At 42.3% G+C, this 21,771-nt stretch overlaps 1 protein-coding gene across 6 annotated transcripts; it reads right to left on the bottom strand.

Moving 5' to 3' along the window:
* Positions 1 to 5,486: 5,486 nt before the first annotated feature.
* TMEM171 (transmembrane protein 171) lies at positions 5,487 to 20,389 on the bottom strand. Of its 6 annotated transcripts, XM_053931826.1 has the most exons (6): positions 19,813 to 19,944; positions 14,364 to 14,454; positions 13,789 to 13,891; positions 13,198 to 13,293; positions 12,008 to 12,149; positions 5,487 to 5,817 (listed from the first exon to the last, which is right to left on the bottom strand). In XM_053931826.1, the coding sequence occupies exons 3-6, from the start codon at positions 13,826 to 13,828 to the stop codon at positions 5,589 to 5,591; spliced, it is 507 nt and encodes a 168-aa protein (XP_053787801.1). In that variant the 5' UTR covers positions 13,829 to 13,891; positions 14,364 to 14,454; positions 19,813 to 19,944; the 3' UTR covers positions 5,487 to 5,588. The 6 variants fall into 6 exon arrangements, with proteins under 6 accessions (XP_053787801.1, XP_053787798.1, XP_053787795.1 ...); XM_053931823.1 differs by lacking the exon at positions 19,813 to 19,944 and adding an exon at positions 20,189 to 20,389 and having other exon boundaries at positions 13,198 to 13,891; XM_053931820.1 differs by having other exon boundaries at positions 13,198 to 13,891.
* Positions 20,390 to 21,771: the final 1,382 nt, after the last annotated feature.

Genomic DNA, 21,771 nt, shown 5'->3' with positions numbered 1-21,771 from the left:
AATGTCTTTGTGTAATTCCTTAAGGAGGAAAAATCTCCAACTACTCTGCCTGTTTTGATTAGCATGGCAGGGTACTACACACAGGACATTGATTACTGCTCAGGCAGTAGAACACATTATGCTATTTCCTGCTACCAGTAGCTCTCAGGAAGCAAGCTTATCCTGAGATTTGTAAGATTAAAAATAGCTCTAGAACTAGAAAATTTACCTTTTAGACTGCTTCTTCAAAGACAGTAAAAGTGCCTTTAGTCTACTGTGCATTCACATCACACTGTGTGACAACAGCTCTTTCTTGGAAAGGGCTATTCACCAAAGTTGGCACCTTTAGAACTGATGGTGAATGCAATTGCAGATGTCTTTCTCATTTTTTAAGCACACAGACTTTGAGGAATATTAATGCTGGTTTCCTTAAAAAAAACCAAAAGCTGTGAAGCTTCCAAAGGCAGCATTATTAAGTCACCCCTGTTAATCAGGGTGCCAACAAATTTTCTGACAAATACACTCAATAACAGCCTTTCCCACAACACTAAGTCTGGTCAGGATTCTCTGCACCTCTTGAGTAAAGAGATCAGTCTTGCAATGCAGTGGTTTTGTATGATGACAACTAAATTTTAAAGTGCTGAATTATGTCCTTGCACTGGTAATTATAGCCAAGGTCTAAGTCACCTTTAACCTTACATTTGTTAAACTTAATGGAATGAACTGTTACTGCTCTTTACAAGTCAGGTTTTTCCATACCATGAATCATCCTTGTCACTGCTGAATCTTTCAGGCTTTCCAACATCCTTTAAAAAGCAACGCTATATTATAAAAGCTGTCCAGCTAATAGTTTATACAGATGTAGTGTCACCTTGCTCCTTTCATTCATTCAAGAACTCTGCAACTGCTATTTGCAATGGGATCGTGCTGGAACACTTCCTCAATCCCACAGAATGGTTCTTAAATCTTGTCTGGAATCAGAATTTTCCAAGTTGGGTGTTGTGTGTCATCCCACAGCCATCTCTTTTCCTCTGGTCTAGGACATGACTTCATGATTGTTGAGCAAGTGCACAGTAGAGCTGGAGAACACAGGATTCTTTTTTTCTTTCCAAACTTACATGCCACTTGAACTTTTAAAATAGGATGGAAAACATTCTCCATTTGGTGTGCTAGGATCTACATTAAAATTACTCCTTTCCCTGTAAACTGTCCCTTCCCTGTAAGACAGTTTCCTCTATGCATCCCCATATTTCTCCAATTATTTGTCCAGAGAGTGGTAATGCTGCAGTCAGGCAGCTGTCAAGGTCTTAAGACATTATGGGATCACACTGATTTTTTTAAGACCAGTGCTTTTCTTTGCGAATAAGTGTGTGTTCTGGGGACTCATTTAAAAAAAAGTCAATTCACTAAATGCATCCCTTTTACCTGGTATAACTCCTAAGCAAAAGAGTTTTGTGAAACCAAGGAAAAATTGGTCAGAGTGAGGTTTTTCAGAATGAGTGCTGTTTTCAGATCTCAGTACAGTTTTGTTCTCATCTGCTTCAGACCTTACCCTTGAACATAAGCACTGCTTTGCTTTCTGTTCCTCCACCTAATTTTCTATTACCGGTGCAGACTTCCCCTGCAGCGCTTGCTGTTGGAAGCAGGTGCTCTGCACCCCCTAAATTCTCTAACCTGTTTGAAGAGTCATCCTAGTGAACACTGACGGGCTATCACTTAACCCTTTTTTCTTCTCCTTATGTCACCTATTCTTACACAGTTGTTCACATTATCAGCCCCTTGTAGGAAGGTTTTATTTTCTTACATGCCAATTATATAAGCAGGGACTTAGTCAAAGAACATGCAAAAAAAGCTGCACAACACACAGTATTGCACATTGATTAGCTTTAAAATGAGTAAGTACAAATTATCACTCTCATTTAGGGAGATTAAGGAGCCAGTGGTTTGAGCTAGTGGGACCTTTTCCAAGAGAAAGGTAACTGCACATCGTGTCTTTAGTGGAAAATATGAATTACATGTGTAAGAGCAGTACATGAAGAACCACTGTGAGTGGGCCTTTCACCCCTGAACTACTGCACTGCCAGCCTCAAAGCACAAATAAATTGTGAGGAGCAGGTTCAGATAGCTGCCCACAATTGCATTTACCAGCAAGGTGGCTTTATTTCCTCTGGGATAATGCTGTCTTGTGAGCAGGCACACCAAAATTAAAGTTTTTCCATGCCTAATTGTTGAGATGCATGCATAGGTGATAGAGGGAGGAGCACTGAAGTTTGGCATGTTCACTGCAGAAATGTGGAGATATTGGCACTACAAGTCATGATTCTGAAGAGACAGGATGGAAATGGGATAAATGAATACAGCAACACAAACCGCAAAGGGGAAAGATGGTGTGGGTGCAATCACCCCCTTGTGATAGCAAGCACTGCTATCACAAAAACATAGCAACATTGCAAAGACCTGTGCAATCTAAGTTTTTCAGATGAGTTAACTGTTTATTTTTTTTAGCTGCTGTTGATGTAGGAAGAAAGACTTTTCATAGAGAAAAGGCATTAATTTATATTTTTGTGAATCTCTCTCATATGCAAAGGATTGCAGTGTTGCAGTTAGAAGCAGAGCAATGTCAGTGCAGGCAGCAAGGAAGGAAGACCTTAACTTCACTTAGAGAGGGCAAGCAACCCTTACCTCCCATTTTGCCTGTTTAAGTAAGTGTGAATCAGTAACCAACTTGATTTGCTCACTAGCATTTGTATGTCAAACAGTTAAGCTAACCTTAGGGTAGAAAGAGGGTTATAGCACCATTAGTGGGACAGTAAAGTATCTCACTTCCTCAATAAAAATGCTATTTCGTATTATTTTAAGCTATTTTTATAGTTTTACAAGGTGTTGCTTCCTTTCTAATACAGACATTTCACTCCTACTCCCCACATCAAAAATTCCACCCTCTACTGCCATGCACCCAGTGGTAGCCTTCAGAGGTGGGGGCAGACTTGCTAGCCTCTTACTCACATTTTCTGACCTTGCTGCAACAGATTTCAACAACGCAGTTGGCAAATACTGTTGCACTGGCTATGTTAACTACTTCAGTGCTGAGCACTCTATGGAAAGGCACCAGCACATCCATTGAGTTTTCAAGAAATTATTTTCTAAGTCAAAAATAGAAGATGCTAATACAGCTGTAAACTGATCTATTTCCTAAGCATCTTCTCCAAATCATAGAGAGATAAATTCTGTTTTCAATCCTTGTTTTCAGTGGTAACACCCATCCTTCTCAGGAAACTCAGATGCTCAGTCTGAAGTCAGGTCAGCAGCTTTCTGAACCATAGTTTCTGTGAAGACTGCTTTTTTAAAAATAAAGTGATCCATACTGAAGACTCTGCAGTAGATGATCAAAATACAGTAACCTTGAAGGAAAACAAGATTATGTGTCTGTTACAGAGAACTCAGGTAAGTCAACATATTCTGCTTGATTTGTCTGGTCTTTTGGGTACATCTTAGGAACAACCGACTGAGCAAATTGAAGGCAGCAGAAAAGGTTGATACTTTTTTCAGTTTATCACCAGATGTAACTGATTTTTTTTTTTAAGATGGTGAAATATTTCCAGATTTGTTAAAATATGTTTTGATATTTAGCCTTTACAGAAAATGAGTATTCTGAACAACAAGATAAAGCTAATATGGGCCTTGTTGCATGGGATCTTTCCAGTAAAATATGCCAGCTTTTGCTCTTGTTATATGATAGAAGCATAAATTGAGAGAGAAAAAGGCTCCTTAGACATGTGCAAAGCTTTATACACACAAATCATGCACAGCAGTGGGTCCCCCTGTTTAAACAGAAGGAGAAAAAAGTTAAAAATATAATCACAAAGATGGCAAACTATAGCTTGTATTGTAGATTGTGTATAAGGAGAAACATCATTGAAAAACTCACTCTAAAAATGTTTGAGAAAATAGGACAAAATCCCTACTGGCTTTTGTGGATTCCCTTTCTTCATACAGACACTTCCAATGGTTGAGTCATGCCAGTTTAATCAGCTTCTACATACTAAATCCCCCTCTGTGCTGTGTTTGCTCATTACTCTGGATGCATAAGCCCCTCAGCTCTATTGCTGGCTAAATATACTTCCCTCACTGGCTGGTTTGTTTTTGTGTGGCTGCACAAAGAGCTGTCCTAGAATAACTGAGGGAATGATGCAGAATTGGAAATAAATGGCAAATGCAGGAGCGCCTGAACATCTCTCTAAAGCAGTCAGCAGGTGAGAGGCATGTTCATAGCAAGATGACACAAGGCAATCACCTTTCCCTAGGCGCAGGAGGGAATTTAAGGTCTTAATTCATAGACTGGCATCCTGTTAGTCAAGTTCTTTGAAATTCAGCATGGCAGATGACAAGTGGAAGTGTAACTGAGGTCCCAAAGCACGTAGTTCAGAGACTCAGCTGAACAATTCAGAGATCACTCTTCCAAAAAGTTTTAATGCTGGCAAATTCACCAAGCCCAAAGCATAGCCCTGCCACTTTTCTGGGCAGAGAATCCAATCTGTTTTTCTCAAACTACATTCAGAGCAAGTTGTAAGATGTCAAAGATAGCAGCAACTCAATTCCTCCTAATCATCTTTACCTAGTACAACCTAATCCTTCAGTTTGGGAACAGCTACAAACACAAAATAGAATTGGAACCTCTACCCTGAAGGTAGGCAACTACCACTACCCTGGGGTTGCAGCAGGATGGAAGAGCTAAAAGGGTTGTATTTCTGAAGGGTCTGTCAAGTGTTATGTCAGTTAAAAACATTTGCTGCATCTGTTTCCATGAAACTGCCTCTCCTGCATCTGCTGATATGTAATGCTTGCACCTCAAAAATACTACTGCTTTGTGGTGCTCACTCTCACACAATAAGCACTCCTTGTATAATCCATGAATAATGATATAAAACAGCAGAATAATGCCCCTGAAACCAGTCATTACCACAGTTAAACTGTTAGCTTATTATCTATCCTCAGGGCTGCCACTGGGCTCTTAACTGCAGCTGAAACTGATTTTCCTAGGGATTATACTTACATAAGGACCAGAGATAGCCTAAATATGGAGTGTTTGTTACCAGGCAGACCAAAAGGTAACCACTGAAGCTCTTCATAGCATCTTTGGCATCTTCATAGCAATCTTAACATCTCTATATGTGAATGCTCCTTGAGTATTTGTAAAGGCCATAACTTTGCAAACAAGTATTTTCCACAAAAGTCATGCAAAAATAGAAATAAAAACACTTCCTAATTATTTCTTTCTTTGAAGCTCCAAACAGATCTAATTGAAATAATCAAAAAAGTTGGTTTCTACTTAGTAGTAGCTTCATTATAAAAAGAACAGCTATAAATAGAAACTGAAGCTGTAGCAGAACAAGATGAGTGTTTAATGTTCTTGCAGTGAACTCCCTTCAGACTACTTTAGCAGAGGCCCAGCCTTCTCTAGTATTTCTTGAAATCCAAGTTCATTGTTTACTCTTCCTGATGAAAAATTAGACACAGCCAACATTACTTTTATTACAAAATGTAAATAAATTCAAAAATTGTAAATCTCTGTGTACATTTTATTAAAAATTAAGTGAACTGTCAGTCCTTTATGAGCTGGTGTCAGATGTGGCTAAGGAAATAGATAAAAAAGATAAGGAAGAAGATGGCAAATATTCATTATTTGTTATTGACACTTTTTCTTCATATTTTGGCGGTGATTCAGAAGAAAGGTATAGCATTGGTAAAATATCTGAAGGTGAGCTGCTTCCAGAAATTGTATGCATGGATTCACAGTCTCTAACAGCAACTGTTCTTTCATCATCAGCAAGCTGTGCTCTATAAAACACAAAACTATATATTAGCATAATTAATTTATCTACAGTGAGTGAAATTTGACTTGATTTATATAAACATACATGTATGCACACACTTCTTAAAAATCCCTGAAGCAAAGAACTTGCACAAGCATTAAGATTTCATTCTGTGGGCTACATTATGACTCTTTATATGAAAAGTCTTTAATTTCAGAGGGGAAGGGCAAAACAAGCTCCCTTCTAACCTTTTAGATCACCAGTCACAGCCTGGCTTATGGGTATTAGCTGCTTCTGGCTGTGCTGTTTCACAATCTTACTAAATCTTCTGATCCTTAGCTCCTAATGTATCATCCCTTTTGTAGTGTATCACATACACAGTCCCCTTCTTCTATAAAAGACAGTTACTAGACTTAGAACTGCATCCAAAAAAAAATCGTAATTCCTAGCCTTTTGAGATTTTTCATGAAAGGCAATCAAATGTCTACTAGGCACTCCAGCAATCCATGGCAGACATAAGGAGTCATATTCCCACTCATAGCTGGAGAAACAGAAGCGACTAGACATGACCAGATTGCAAAGTTCCCAGTGACATTCAAGGTGAGCAGCCAAGTATTTCCTGTCCTCCTCTAACCAGCATAACTGGATCAAAATTGGTTGAACCCACATTGTTCTGGTACTTTGCTCATCTCACCCTGAAGCTGGCCCTCAGCATATTGCTTCAGCTGTTTCCCAAAGAAAGGGAAGACCTGCTTGCTCCTCATGATTCACTCCCAGAGCTGACTCATACATCTATATCCACATAAATACTGAGTGAGGAGCACAAATACAGAGCACAGTCACCTCATCTTCAATGCTGTTACTGGTCTATGAGGGTTTTCAAAGGAGAGAGAAATACTACAAGACAAATGCTAAGGTGCTATGTAACAGATTGCAGGAAGAATGCAAGCAATTCTGGGATGAGACCATGACTCATCTTACTAACAGCTCTCTCATCCAGCACAGGCTGCAGCACAGTGTTTGCTGACAGAACACTGAGCAATGGATTGAAGAGGCAAATCACTTTTGTCCAGTAACTACCAACACATGTGTATCCTCTGCCATATTTGGGATCTTCAACCACAGCACTTATGAAGAATGAGGCTATTGCTTCTCTTCCATTAAAGTGCTCGAGAAGCAACTTGCACTAGTCAAGATGCCCTTACTGCCAACAAGTGCTGAGCCATGAGAGAGCATGTCAAGCCTCCTTTTCTTCAGACTGAAAAACTCCAGCTCCCTCAGCAACTCCTCACGTGACTTATGCTTCAGATCCTTCACCAGCTGTTCTGATCATCTTTTGTCATACTCCAGAACATCAGTGTCTTTCTCAAGAAGGACCCACAACTGAATCACAGAATAGCCTATAGGTTAGAAGGGATGTTGAAGATCATCTATTTCCAACCTCCCATGCCTTGGATCTTTCACTAGACCAGGTTGCTCAGAACCCCTTCTAACCTGGCATTAAACACTTCCTACAGATGGGACATCCAGAGTTTCTCTGAGCAACCTGTTCCAGTGTCTCACCACTCTTACAGTAATGAAATTCTTCCTAATATCCAATCTAAAATTTCTTTCAGTTTAAAACCAATCCCCCTTGTCCCGTCACTACATGGTCTCACAAAAAGTCCTTCTCATTCTTGTAGGCTCCCTTCAGGTATTGGAAGGCTGCAATTAATTCACTCTGAAGTCTTCTCTTTTATAGGCTGAACAAACCTAAATCTCCGAGCCTTTCCTCACAGGAGAGGTACTGCAGACCTCTGTCATCTTGGTGGCCTCTTCTGCACTCACCGCAACAGTTCCATGTCATTCCTGTGCTGGGACCCCAGAGCTGATGCAGCACTGCAGGTGGGGTCTCAGCAGAGCAGAGCAGAGGGGCAGAATCCCCTCCCTGGCCCTGCTGCCCACACTGCTCTGGATGCAGCCCAGGACACGTGTGGCTTTCTGGGCTGTGAGTGCCATGGCTGGGTCAGGTTCAGCCTCTCATCCCCCAGCACCCCCAAGTCCTTCTGGGCAGGGCTGCTGTGATCTGCCCATCCCCAGCCTGTGCTGGTACCAGGGTTGCTCTGACCCAGGTGCAGTACCTTGTACTTGGTCTTGTTAAAACACATGAGATTACCATAGACCCAGCCCTTCATCTTGTCCAGGTCCCTCTGGATGGCATCCCATACTTCAAATCTGACAACTACACCACTCAGCTTGGTGTCATCTGCAAATCCATCCATATAAGTCACTAATAAGATATTTAATAACACTGGTCTGAATATGGACCCGAGGGACACGACTTGTCAATGAAGTCTACTGGGACTCTGAGCCATTGACCACCACCCTCTGGATGTGACTGTCAAACCAATTCCTCATCCACTGAACAGTCCACCCACTGAGTCCATCTTCCTCCGGTCAAGAAAGAAGGATGTTGTGGGGGACTGTGCCAAAGCTTTACAGTAAAATGACAGATAATGACATCTGTAACCCTTCCCTTGTCCCCTGATGCCATCACCCCATTGTAGAAGGCCATTGGCTTGATCAGGCAGGATCTGCCCTTGGTGCATTGTGTTGTCTGTCCTGAATCACCTCCCTGTCCCACATGTGCACAGCTCTAGGGGCATCTGTTCCATGATCTTTCCAGGCAGAGGTGAGGCTGATGAGTCAGTAGTTCTCAGTATCCTCCCTTCTACCCTTCTTAAAGGTGGGTACAATGTTCTTCCATTTTTCCAGTCACCTGGGACTTGCTCTGACTGCAGTGACTTTTCAAATATCAGAAAGAGTAGCTTGGCAACTACAGATGACTGACATCTACTGACAATTACATCAGGACTCTGGGATGCAGATCATGGGTCCCACAGACTTATGTACATTCCAGTTCCTCAGATAGCCATAGCTTCTCTTATAGTGGGAGGGATTTTGCTCCCTCAGTTCCCCATCCTGCTATCCATCCACCCCTGAATGGGAGGAAAGGTTGCCATTCAAGACAGAGGTAAAAAAGCTGTTGAGAACCTCAGCCTTCTCATCCACTGTCACCACTTTTCCAGTATTGTTTATCAGGGGTATCCTTTCTTTGACCTTCCATTTCTGGTTAATGTACTGTACCTGTAGAAGCCCTTCCTGTTATTCTTTGTGTCCCTTGCCAGGTTCAGTTCCAGTTTTACTTTGGTCTGCCTCACAACCTCCCTACAGAACTGTACTTCATCGCTAAATTCTTCCTAGGTCACCTGTCCTGGTTTCTTTCCCTTAATTTTGACCAGCAAGTTCCTACTCAGTCATGCCAGCCTCTTGCCCTCCTTGTCTGATTTCTTGCTCCTGGGGATTGCCAGCTCTCATGTTCTGTGGAAGAGTTGCTTAAAGATCTACCAGCTCTCTGGCAGAGCCAAAGAAGCCAGATATTCTACTCGCTTGTCCCTAAGGGCAGTCTGTCAGGGGATCCCACTGACTAGGTTCCCAAAGGACTGGAAGTCTGCTTTCCTAAAGTTCAAGAGCTGAACTTTTACTCCTTACCCAAGCCCTATCCCTCATGCACACTCCACCAGTGCATGATTCCTGCAGCCCAGGCTGCCTCCAGTCCTGGTGTCCCAGTTAGCTCGCTTGCATTGGTGACCAACAGATCCTGTAACACATTCCCTCTGGCAGGGCTGTCTGTCACCTGGCTCAGGAAGTTATCTTCCACGCATTCCAGGAGTCTCCTGGATTGCCACAGCTCTCCCAACAGCTGCTGGGGAGGCTGAGATCCCCCTGCAGGACATGACCCTCGGGCACAATGCCTCCTTTGCTGGAGCAGGAAGGTTTGGTCAATGGGCTCCCCTTGGTCAGGCGGCTGTAGCAGACCCCAGCCAAAGGTTCCCTTTGCTGCCTCAGTCTCTGACTCCTACCCACAGGCTTTCCACCTGCTCATGGGTATTCTTCAGGGACAGCTCTTCACATTCAATCCACCTCTTGCTGTAAAGAGCAATCCCTCTGCCTCTACTTCTTTTCCTGTCTCTTCTGAACAGCCAACAGCTATTAAATATCACACTCCAGAAACAGGATTCATCCCACAAAATTTCAGGAATGGCAACAAAAGTCATAGCCTTCCAGCAGCACAGTGGCTTACACTTGCTTCGGTTTGTTGCCCATGCTGTGTGCATTGGTGTAAAGGCACCCTAGCTGAGATACTGGCTTCCTAGAGGAACATCCCTTAGTTCCTTTGAGATAGCTCTCCAGTGTTTTCCTCCTGGCTTCTGTTATCTTAGAAGCCCTTGGCTCAACTGCATAAGACTGCAAGTGTGTTCCAGTGTGGCCAGCACACTCCAGATTCAGAAGCAGAGGATCCTGCAAGCATCTTGTTCTTGTAATCTTTGCCTCCCACTCCATAGTTTGCCAGGAACAAGCCACTTATTGTCCCCACCCCTCCTGAACAGAGGATTTAGATGCCCTGGTCCCACCAGCCACACTACTGTTGATACAAGCCTGGATGCAACTGGCTGCCTTGGCCTCCTGGGCACACTGATGGCTCAAGTTTAGGTGGTGTTGACAACCATTCCCAAGTCCTTTCCTGCCAGACAACTTTCCACACACTCATCATCAACAGCAGTGATGGTGCTTCCAACTGTTACCAAACAGGTTATATTTCTGTAAGAGGTCTTATGCAGCAGTAGGGGAACATGTTGGAAAATTCTTTTAACTTTAGTGTAATAAGTGTACTATCCCTGTATTCATGGTTAATGCTTAGTTTTGTCCCATACAGTGCTTAGTACAAAGCCAAAGACTATTGTTAATTCCCTACATCTCTGACTAGTAAGTCTTGTTCTAGTTAATGCTTCCTTATATCAGTGATTAATATGTAGTAGCTGATAACTTAGTTTTGAGAAAAAGGATTGTATGTCAGAAAAAAGAATAGTAAGAGAAGTACATTATGACCTGATGACTGATTTGAGATACTCTCAAGGAAAAAAGATTCATCAGAAGATCTGGAACCATATCCAAACAAGCCCATGGAAATAAATAGCATATATATACGTATCCAGGAAATGTGATGAATATGTATTAGTTTCAAGACAATAACCAGGTCTATTAGGTTACTGAGCATACATGCTGTGTGGAAAATTACCCATTCCTCCAGCACTGCTAATAAACTGATGCTGGCTTTGTAACCTAACGAATTGGTTAGAGCGCTTACTTCCCAGTTTCCAGTGACACAATGTTGCACGCACAGTCTTGTGAATTAAAGACATTTAATGATAGTGCCACATAACTTTACTGACTCACAGCTGAAACCCAGGCTGATGTAGGACCATTCTAAAGATATTATATCAAGTAATTTCTGAATCATTAAGGGCCTGAAAATAAGTTAAGGACTCCAGACGTGTGACACCTAGCTCTGACTTCTAGTATGTGGCCCTTGCAGTGACCTCCTTTACCATCAAGTTAGCAGCCTACTGGTGGTAACTCACAGGGGATAAATAACCCTGCAAATTCTTGTGGCACAGGCAAGTCTTTGGTAAGTTGGCAGCTCCTGCTCCCTGAGTCTGGTGGTGTCAATATCGGGCAATTCTGTTATAATCCATGTATGTAAGGAATGGCTGCCAGGGTAAGGTACAACATCTTGAAAGGAAACTGGCTTTGCAGTCTCCCTTATCAGCATGCTGGAGCCTTCTGGGTTATCATGGAATCCTTTCATCTCAACACATGGCCACAGCAGGAACAAGGTAGATCAGCACAGCAGGTCTCACTTCCCCAAGGCAGAGATAAGGGACACAGGAGAACTGAACACACTGGCAGATAAAGTAACATCCTCAGTGTCTGTGGGTAGATGTCACAAAATACTTGCAGCTCTGTTTCTACAGAGGCTCCTAAAATCTGGCAATATGGATATCGCGTCACTACCACGCTGCTGTCAGTGGCACCTTCTCTTGGACAATCTGTGGGAGAAATCTACTATGGGGCATTGATTTAAGAACTTCAGAAGTTCTTTCCAGTCATAATAAAAATTCAATCCTCATAAGGACACTCTGCAGTTTGTAGTTCTCCTAGTATACAACAGTATTTTAATGCCAATTCAAGTAAATTATCTGAAATAAGTTGAGTTATGCACTAGAAAACTTTGTCATGCTTAGTAGTTAATTCACAGCAATTATATAAGAACAGGGTCTTGGATACCTAAAGAAACACCTCAGATTTCTAAAATCAGAAATGAACAATCTTACCCATCACTGAAGACAGAGTGGTATGGTGGTGGATTTTCACTTGTAGGCAGAACATTTGACATAAGACAATGAGTCACAGTTGGTGACATAGGGTCAGCAAAATAAGGAGGTGGTGGGGGTGGGAATACCATCACAGCATCACCTAGGGGAAAGAACACCAATTACTACCTCTGAAGAACTGAGCACCTCTGGTTATACTAACAGCATCCTATAACTTCTACTTGCCTAGCTTTTAAGATAAATGATCCTACATACAGAATTGATACATTCCAGGCTGTTGGAGTAGGTTGGAGGTAGACTCAAAACCTCAATAATCCCAAAATAAAGATGCAGCATATTTATAAATTAAGGATTTAATTTAGACAATACAGCTGACAAGGGGGAGTGTTTATCTAGCTAAGAGACACAAATATGGTTGGCTGTCTACAAGAAGCCGAAGTGCAAAGCACACTGTTACTGCTGGAACACTTCAAGGATAGGAAAGTATTTAGCTTCCCTCCCAAAAATAAAGTAAGTCATTCTAAGGTTTCTCCATAAGTACTGCAGTGCTATAACAGAAGTCATTAATGGCTCTGAGAATTGATTTTGTGCACTGTGACAGTTTCCCTACTAAGTTACCTGTAGTTCAAGGCACACTAACCACAACTATTGATACACAGTTCACTACTTGAATATATTGTACAGCAAAAAATCTACCAATTTCCACTCTGTAATTGAAGAGTTTAAAACTCGTAATTATATCTCTTACAATTGAGAATGTGGCCACAATTTAAAAAATTTTAAAAATACAGTACATTGGTTACAAATCAGAATCTTCTGTTTAAAGATAAAATAGATCTTAAATATAGTCATAGAAGTCTCTGATCTGTGGTGTCAATTACACAGTTTGAGAACAGAATTGGGGTTAGACTCATTTGTGCCAGGTTATGATGCTTTACACAGTCAGACCTTACTTTTTATGCCAAAGAGAGATTCTGCCTTTTTGAGAAAAGTAACTGAACTGACCATACAGAAAGCATATGAGACAAAGTAACATTATTCTATTTCAGCTGTCCTGACATGGCAGAACTGACATGCTTAGAGCTCATACTAAGTAATAATAATAATTAAGTAATACCCAGACATAAATTATTAGTGGAAAAAAAAACCCCACTAATTCCCAGTGTAAAGTTCCAATGTTTTTTACTCACCTACTGTAAACTGAAAAGATTCAGGGCTCTGAGGATGTTCTTCACTTTCACAGGATTCTAGGTTGGTATTTATGTTTTGCTTCTTTTTAACATGAGCTATCACGAAGAAACACAACCCAGTGAGCACAATCAAAGGTCCCAAGATTTGAAGTGACAGGAATCCACAGCCCTGGAGGTCTATGTCAGAAGTGCCAGTGTGGTTGAGCTGTACTGTATGCCAGCCAGGGCTGCAACCAGGAACCCAAATGCCCAGGATGCTAATTAACATTCCACTAGTTAAAAACAGGAATCCAAATATGAGAAACTGGGCAAACTGACAGTTCCCACGACAAAAAACAAGGCTGTACACCTGCTCATTTTGCAATTGTCTTTGTCTTATATACACCCTGGCCCTTGATCGTGCCAGTAAAACACAAACCAGTCCGGTTACAGCCAGCACTGGCCCAGCAGCCTTAAGGACCTCATTACAGTCACTGAAGCTTCCAGATGGACATGACTGGAGAATAAAGACTGAAAGAAGGAATCCAGCACAGAGCAACACAGCTCCAAAAACAAAAAGGAAAAAAATAAGTTTCCCATGTTGTCCATTACCTCCTTCACCTCCTGGTGCAGGAACAACCACTGGATACATTACAACAGATTCTCCTCAAGCAGATGAGTTGTTAGAATTAAATGGCAGCAAACTACAGTAGATCTGTGAAAATGAAAATACAAAAACTAAAAGAACAACCCAGCAAGATTAGCTACATTATATTCCTTACTTTCAAATTTGTTACTCAGCCTTTATTGTGTATGCTCCTGTATTTTCTGTTTTGCAGTACCTCCACTATGGATTACAAGGCCTACTCAAGTTTGCTGATGTTAAATGCCAATGGAAAGACAGAACTTGTTTTACAGTTTGACTTAAACATACTGTAACTGCTGTTGCACAGCTAAATTAATTGTTTCTTTAGAGAAACAGTCTTATGATTAATGGAATCTTATTTTGAAAGGATGTATTTGGAACAAGGACAGGTTAGCTTTCCCCATGAAAAGAGAAAGCTACAGGAAATTTCTGTGTTGAACTGCAGGAAATGACAGCTTGTGAGAGAATGAGAGAGAGCATGTTAATGCAAATGAGCAATGACTATTGGACTTCTTAACCAAGTAAATCTTCTATTACATACCTTCTCAAAGCATATAAATCTTGCTTCTCTTTCCAAATGTAGTAAAGACCTCTCTGCTTCTCTCTTTCAATGAGCTTCCTGTCCTGTGCTGCTGCAAAAGCAAATATTGAGATTATTTCTGGTTCCATTCTGAAATAACAAAACAAAAAAAGAAAATTAAAAAAAAAAAACATTCCAAAGACCAGTTCAAGTCTGATTTCATAGTGAGAGTTGGTAAGCATAGTGCTCCTACATTTCCTTTCAACTCCCCCTACTTCTGAGAACTTTGTCTTTGTTTGAAAGATCTTTAAAAATAAATTAATGAAGGTGACTCCCAGAAGGCTTCTGAGCCCACAGGACTCTAGATTCAGAAGTAAAATAGAAGAAAACAAAACAGTTTTGAGGTCAATAACAGCCCCTCTGGTAATACAGATAACAAATCAGCCAGATGTGGATTTACTGGGGCAAGGGAAGCCTGACTGAAAGTTAGGACAGAGTTCCAGTCAGTGAGCTCTAGTACAAAAGAAATAAACTCTGCTCTGTTACCTACAAGGAAGTTTCTGCTACTTTGACACTCTGGCTTACAGAGCCAGATGGACACCAGCCACCAGATGGTGACTAGCAACCATGGAAATCTTGGCTAATATCCATCAAAAGCCAACCTGAAATGCAGGGAAAGTTCAGACTATGGAAAATAAGTCTCATGGATAGACCAAGAGAAAGCTGTTCCCTACCAAGTGTAGGAAGTACATAGGCATGCTTGTGCTGCATGCCTATGCATGCATGTTCTGACACCGCCCTCTTCCCCTAATCAGAAGTCTCTCATGACAGACAATTTCACCTATGTCTTGGCCACATGAAAACCAGTATGTAGGGACTGGTGGAGTTTGTCATGGATGGAAGCATGGAATCTGCTTAGTTATTGCTGTTTGTTACTTAACCTTCAGCATTTTCTCTACCAGCTTCTATTGTCCTGCTTCTAATTCAGATGAAGATAAAACATCAAATTAGATTGGATCCTCCTTACATATGCCTCCAGTACACTTACTCCACAAGAAAAACGAGGTATTTTGTGATTTCTGTAAGCAAGTTGTTGAACACGTGTCAGCCACAACGAGGTTTGTGTCACTCCCCAATAACTGCAGTGCCCACCAGGATGAAAACAAAACACAATCATAGAACCCACTAGTGACTCAAACACATAATTACTTACCTGCAATGCAAGACAATCTATTGAGTCACTACTCAGCCACTTTTAAGAGTAGAACCCAATTAAAGAACTGGCTGAGCAGATACATGAATGATGAAACTATTACACATTCTACTGCTGAACATCAAACCAGGACCCCCAAGAGCACAGGAGAAAGCAGACTACATCATGCAGGTGAAAGGCTCAATAAGCACAAGATCTGAGAGGCAAGGAAACACAGCAAGGTGGCCACTGTAAGAGGCAACCAAGTCTTGTAGCTGGTCATCTTCAACAGCAAAACTGAGGGACCATCCCTTAATGCATCCCATTACTGTGTGCAGTTAACTTGTAAACTATGACTGCTAAGTGCTCCTTCAGTGTTTTGAATTCAGTCTACTGAGAACCCTCTACTAAGATCCATTTGAAAAACTGCTAACTGAGGGTCCCTTAGTAGAAGTGTCAGATTCACTCTTGAGGGAAAAAAAAGTTATAAAGAGCACGAAAGATAGGACAGCAAGTCACAGAAAAAAAAACCAAAAACAACAACAAACAAGAAAAAACCCTAAAAAAATAACCTCTCCTGATTTATTTCAAACGAAGGACCTTTAGCCCAGCACACTTTCAATACTACATGAGCTGAAGTCCATCTGAAGGCTCTACTGCTGGGCAGAAAAGCACAGACAGGGATGATCACCTCTTTGATTTCAGTTGTCTTTGCTAAGTTAATAAAATTCATTCTGATAACTGCACATGCCCCATTCTCATAAATTATCTGAACTTCTCAGGTTTCCTGACTTACTAAACGCACATAGCTGAGTAAAACACCTCTGTAACACACACACATATAAATAAATCCCAGCAAAGCCTGGTTTCAGACACAACCATCTTGAGATACTTTTCTGCTGAGGCACATTAAACATTAGAACACCAACACTGTACAGAGAACTCTGAATCCTTTCTCTGCAGTTCCTCTAGGGAAGAAAACACAGTCTTAAATACAAGCAAATTAAAACAAAATAAGATAATGGAAAGGCAAAAAAAAGTAAACTCAAATATATATCCATTACAAAGAAAGGTCTAGAGACTTGTACTCCTTATTCCAATACAATGCCTGTTTCTCTTCCACCAATCTTGTTGTTATGAGATTAAGCTAAAACACACATCAGAAATTAAGCATGTACACATTTTCTTCATTCTTTCAGGCCACAAAGAAGAAATATTCAGAACAGTCTGTCATGGCTTTGAAGATGAAAGCTATAGATTTTATGCTGGAAAATCCAAGGCAGGACTAATTTCCATTTACACTACCATGATTTTTTATCAGAAAACTCAATGAAAGATTAAATATATTTCCTGTGTTTCAAGAAGAAGTATTTTAACAAAGAGGCAAGTATTTTATTGTCTATGTGCTTGAAATACTGCCACTAGATCTCATATCTCCACAGGCATATTGATGCAAAGGAATTTTCCCTTCATATTAAACTCAAGTCTGAAAGCAGACATGGAAATATCATCTCAGAATCCATTAGAACATAATCCAGTAGTGTAGAGGCCCTTAAGTATGACAGGAAGAGGGAATTGGAAACATAGCTTATAAAGAAGTCTGGTTATAAACTTAAATAACATAGTGATTTACCTTTCTATCTAAGTCAGGCCTATGCCAGGTATATAAAACAGAAAATAACTTCACAATTTCTTGTCATTTTTCTGTGTAACACTTGTATTACAACTTTCGTATTATGGACAACTCCTGGAATTTAAAAATACTTCCACTACAATTCTTGAGCCTTCAGAGTTCATATTTTCGAAGATTTCCACTGCGAACACCAGGGCTATGAATTTATTTGCTCTTATTATTATGAAATTTGATAGCTTAATGCAAACATTATGAATTTAGGAACAGAATTAGAAGAAAAGCACTGGAAGAATTAAAACACTGCTGCCACTCTGTTTTATCCTTCCCAGAATAGGTCCCATTCCCCCTCTTGTTGCTTACAAAAGCACACAATTTAATGCAGAAGTTTCAGGTCTAGTCTGTGTTATTTCAAAAACTAAAATTCTCTGCCAGTTGTAGTCCACATTGGAAATCCCATTAGAATTTATAAGCCATCCTTTTCAAGGACTTGAATTTTTCTATTTTTTCACCTATGCTTCCAAGTTTTGAGCCACTAGGGGGAAGTTGCCACTGTGATTATTTTTGTGATATTTTATTTTTTTCCCCAGGTTTCAAATTAAACCATGACTCCTTATTGGTCAAGCTACTTGTATGGAAAAATGCTCTCAACTGCAGTCAGTTTAACTTCCATATCAAAATATGAATGGCTCCCTGTGTCTGAATTTCCTTCTTTGTTCATATCTGCTCCTATACCCACAGCATTTTCTTCATTAAATCCCAGTTTCCACCTGAACTCTTAACGTGGCATTCAGAGACACTCATCCATGAGTAGAGCTTGTGGTTAAACTAAATTGTAATGTGCAACCTTCATTCTAACACTCTTCCCTCTCCACAGTGTTTTTAACCACTTATTTGAAGAGCTAGTGGGAAATGCCCAACAGGATGAACTTTCAGTTTTCTACTTTTAAGAAACAAAAGTACAAGCACTAACAAGTTCTGAGATGCCAAATACATGCAATTTGGTCTCTTATGTATGTAGTCACTAATTAGTACCTGATAGTGCTCTTATCTCGCAGAATGTGAGACTCAGATATCATAAAAGATTTCAAGATTTAAACAGTGTGTATAAAGATTCCTAAGCTGGGAGTAGATGCCACAAGAACTCTGCCCATAAGGGTCAACAAAATTATTATTTCAGCTTACAGTATAGGAAGAGTAATGCTGTGCTGGTATTTATGATCATTGCAGGTGGGGCAGGGGCCACTTGGAGAAGTACTGAAAAGCAGCTGCAGTAGGAAATTCCAGAGAGTGGGATGAACCCTGCCACTCTCCAGAGATATGTGCACCAGGGATCTTTTTTACCACACATCAGCATAAATCAGGAATTCTGACTGTGCCAGACAGAACTGCATTCTGCAAAGCTGCCAATTCCTGTCCCTGCAGGCTACAAGTGAAAGATGGTCTACAAATGTCCCTTACTCACTTCACCAGGAAGAATACTGACACCACAGTTGGACAGGAGGACCCCAAAAGTCTCTCTAAACAGTGAGGAGCTTGCAAAGCAAAGCTTAGTAACCCATTGACTAGATGCCATGCAGGCAACTAGGACAGCACATAGATTCAAAAATGAGCTCTGAAGGGTCACAGGCTTGTTGGTGGGATGCTTTTTACATGACACTCTAGTGGCACACAAGAGCTGTGGCAAAGCAGGTCCTGTATTCTGGAGAACCTGCAGGGAGACTAGGGATAAAGTGAACAGTCACTGTTAACACCAGAGCTGATGTTTTTCAAACAGGTAACACATGACAGAGCAGTTTCTGGAATTTCACAGGAAGGTCTGGGGCTGATATATCTCAAAGCAGCAAAAGGCACAAGACAAAAAGACTTACAGATCTTTGATCATAGGACAGGCCATGGTGACCATCAGGGAGATGCAGGGTTCCAAAAGCTACCTAAAGCCATCCTGTTCCAGTTTCCTGAGGCTAGCCTGGGGCCAGACAATTAAGCCAGACAATTTAACGGACAAGCAATTAAGCTCTACGCCATTTAGGAAAAGCAGCATTCCATGGCATACCCCTCCTCATGCACCAGCCCATCAGGCAGAGTCTATTCTAAGTCACTTAGTTTTCTTAGTCACAGTAACATCTTCAGGAAGATGAACCATGCCCCAAAAGCTGACACGCATCATGTTGGAGCAAGAAGCGATGCAGGGCAACCTCTCCACCACCTCTCTCATGACGGAGCAGCAGCTGAACCTCCTCACCGGTGCCGTCCCAGCTGTACGCCAGCATCAGCCACGAGAGTATTGCACGCCAGAATAACTGCAGAAGCCCCTTCAGAGATATTCCATGCTCACTCAGGGATGGCCTAGAGGTAGCAGTGGGGAAGCAGTGCGGGGAGCGGTGGGCTCCCTAGGGAGAAGACAGAACACTTACACCCCGGATAATTCTCACACACACTGGACAAGAGTGAAAACACGGGAATGGCGGCGGCAGCGGGGAGACGCGACGCGACGCCGCCCGCCCGCGGCGGCCCCTCGCGGAGGCAGCCGGAGGACGACCCGCCTGCCCCGGCCGCTCCCGACCCCCGCGGGACCGGCCGGCGGCCCCGCGGCCGACCGAGCGAGAAAGCGCGGTCGGCGAAAAGCTCCGGGCGCCCCCTCTTACCTAGCGGCGGCACGAAGGACGCAGCAGCGTGGCAGGGGCCGCTATTTAAGCACCTGCGGCCAGCGGCGCGGGACAGGGCCGGGCCAGGCCCAGCCGAGCCGCCCCGGGGAAGAGCGAGCGCGGCGGCACCGCCCCCCGCGTGCCCAGCGCCCCGCCCGGCCGAGGCTCCGGCCCGGCCTGCCCGCCGCTCCCGGCGCCCGGCCGGTGTCGGTGCAGCTCGCACGCAGCTCTGGAGTCGGATTTACGTGGCCAAAGTCAAGGGTTCCCCTGAAATACTCGCGGTTTCGAGATGAGGCAGGCGAGCAGCCCCCCTCAGGATGCTGGTGCCACATTTCCCATTTCACAGAATCACGGAATATTCTGAGTTGAAAGGAACCTTTAAGAATCATCAGGTGCACCTCTCCAGTGAATGGCCCATACACGGATTAAATCCACAGCCTTGGCATTACTAAAACCAGGCTCTGTTGCAGGAGCCTGGAGTAGTCCCTTAACAACACTTGCCATACTCCACACACTTCGGAACTTTTTGTAATGAACAGCTTCCACGTGTTCCCTAGAGATGCGGGCAGGGGCTTCTTAGTTCCCATGGCAACACACACACACACAAAAAACCACCAAAACAAACAAACAAACAAAAACAAACAAACAAACAAAAACAAAAACAAAAAAATACTAACTCTAGCTAAGTACTGATATTGAAATGTTAATTAGCTAATTGGTGTTTGTTTTTTCCTGAACTACCGGGAGATAACTGGTCTCCCACCCATCCGCGCTGCCATTCTGGGACTAACATGCAAATAAAAACCCCTTAGGATCATGGGAGTATTTTTAGGAGATAAAAAGGACTATAAATCAAAAACTAAACACAATAAAGGAGTCTAGACAAATGCCCTAGCTGAGGAAGAGAGAAACACATCCCCTGCTTGACTTTTCCCCATCGCCATCACCTAAGAAAGAATAGACTAGGTTAGGCTGTGAGAAACCGGGAGAAGGAGTGGGGACAGCTGTTGTTCTGGACTTCAGCAACAGACTCCGTCACGCCACGCCTCCTGAAGGGATGACTGCTGGTGCTCTGACTTCAGTGACAGACTCTGCACGCCTCCTTCCTTTTGGCCACCTGGGAAAGCTACAACAGTGGGGGTGAGCTCTGCATCGAGCCCCCTGTCCAGCTGATCTTTTTAATAAAGAGCTGAACATTAATAAAGGCATTAGCCCTGTTCATTTCACTTTCTAGGCAAGCTAAAGACAGGCTGAGCCTAGATGTGACAGATATGCTTCAGTGGTGAGCCACTTTAGCTGGTGGAAATGGAAGAAGATGCTTTCTTGCCAGGTACAGGCAGTGGAAGAAGGAAGAAGCTGGCTTTGATAGCTGAGATGAGAGAGTTGTGATGTGCAAGAAGCAGCTGCATGAGTAGGCAAGGAGCCAGGGAAGGAAGATCAAGATGCGCCATTTGTAAATGCTGTAGCAGTGGTAGGACCAAGACAATGTGACTGAAGTTTGCCCAGGTGGTTAGCAGCAACCTGGTAGCCAGTGAGATGTAGGTGAATCCTTTTGGGTTTATGTGAGTCAAAACAAGATGAGCCAGAATAGGGGTGGAGTGATGCTGGGAAAATAGATGGCAGGAGGAAAAGAGTGTCATTAAAGTCTTGCTTGACAGAGAGATACTTTGATTAGACAGTATGATTGGGTGAAAAGCCTATATAGCTCTTCATAGGCAATCTGCATTTGGGTAGAGAGCAAGGAAAATTTGGAACTGAATTGATAACCAAAGAGTGTATGAAAATATATGTTGGGTGTAGGAAGGAGCTTGTCATGGGGCTTTGAGGTTTCCAGACTTGTAAGCTCCAGAGTATTAGTGACCCTTTGCTGTCTCAACTGTTTTACGTCCCAACTCCGTTGACTGGAAGGGCTTCAGTTGTATAACACTCACAGTACTACTGTGAAGGGTTTCATTGTAA

The sequence above is a fragment of the Vidua chalybeata genome, chromosome Z (genome assembly GCF_026979565.1).
Source record: "Vidua chalybeata isolate OUT-0048 chromosome Z, bVidCha1 merged haplotype, whole genome shotgun sequence".
NCBI lineage: Eukaryota > Metazoa > Chordata > Aves > Passeriformes > Viduidae > Vidua > Vidua chalybeata.
This window is presented reverse-complemented; position numbering and strand designations above follow the sequence as displayed.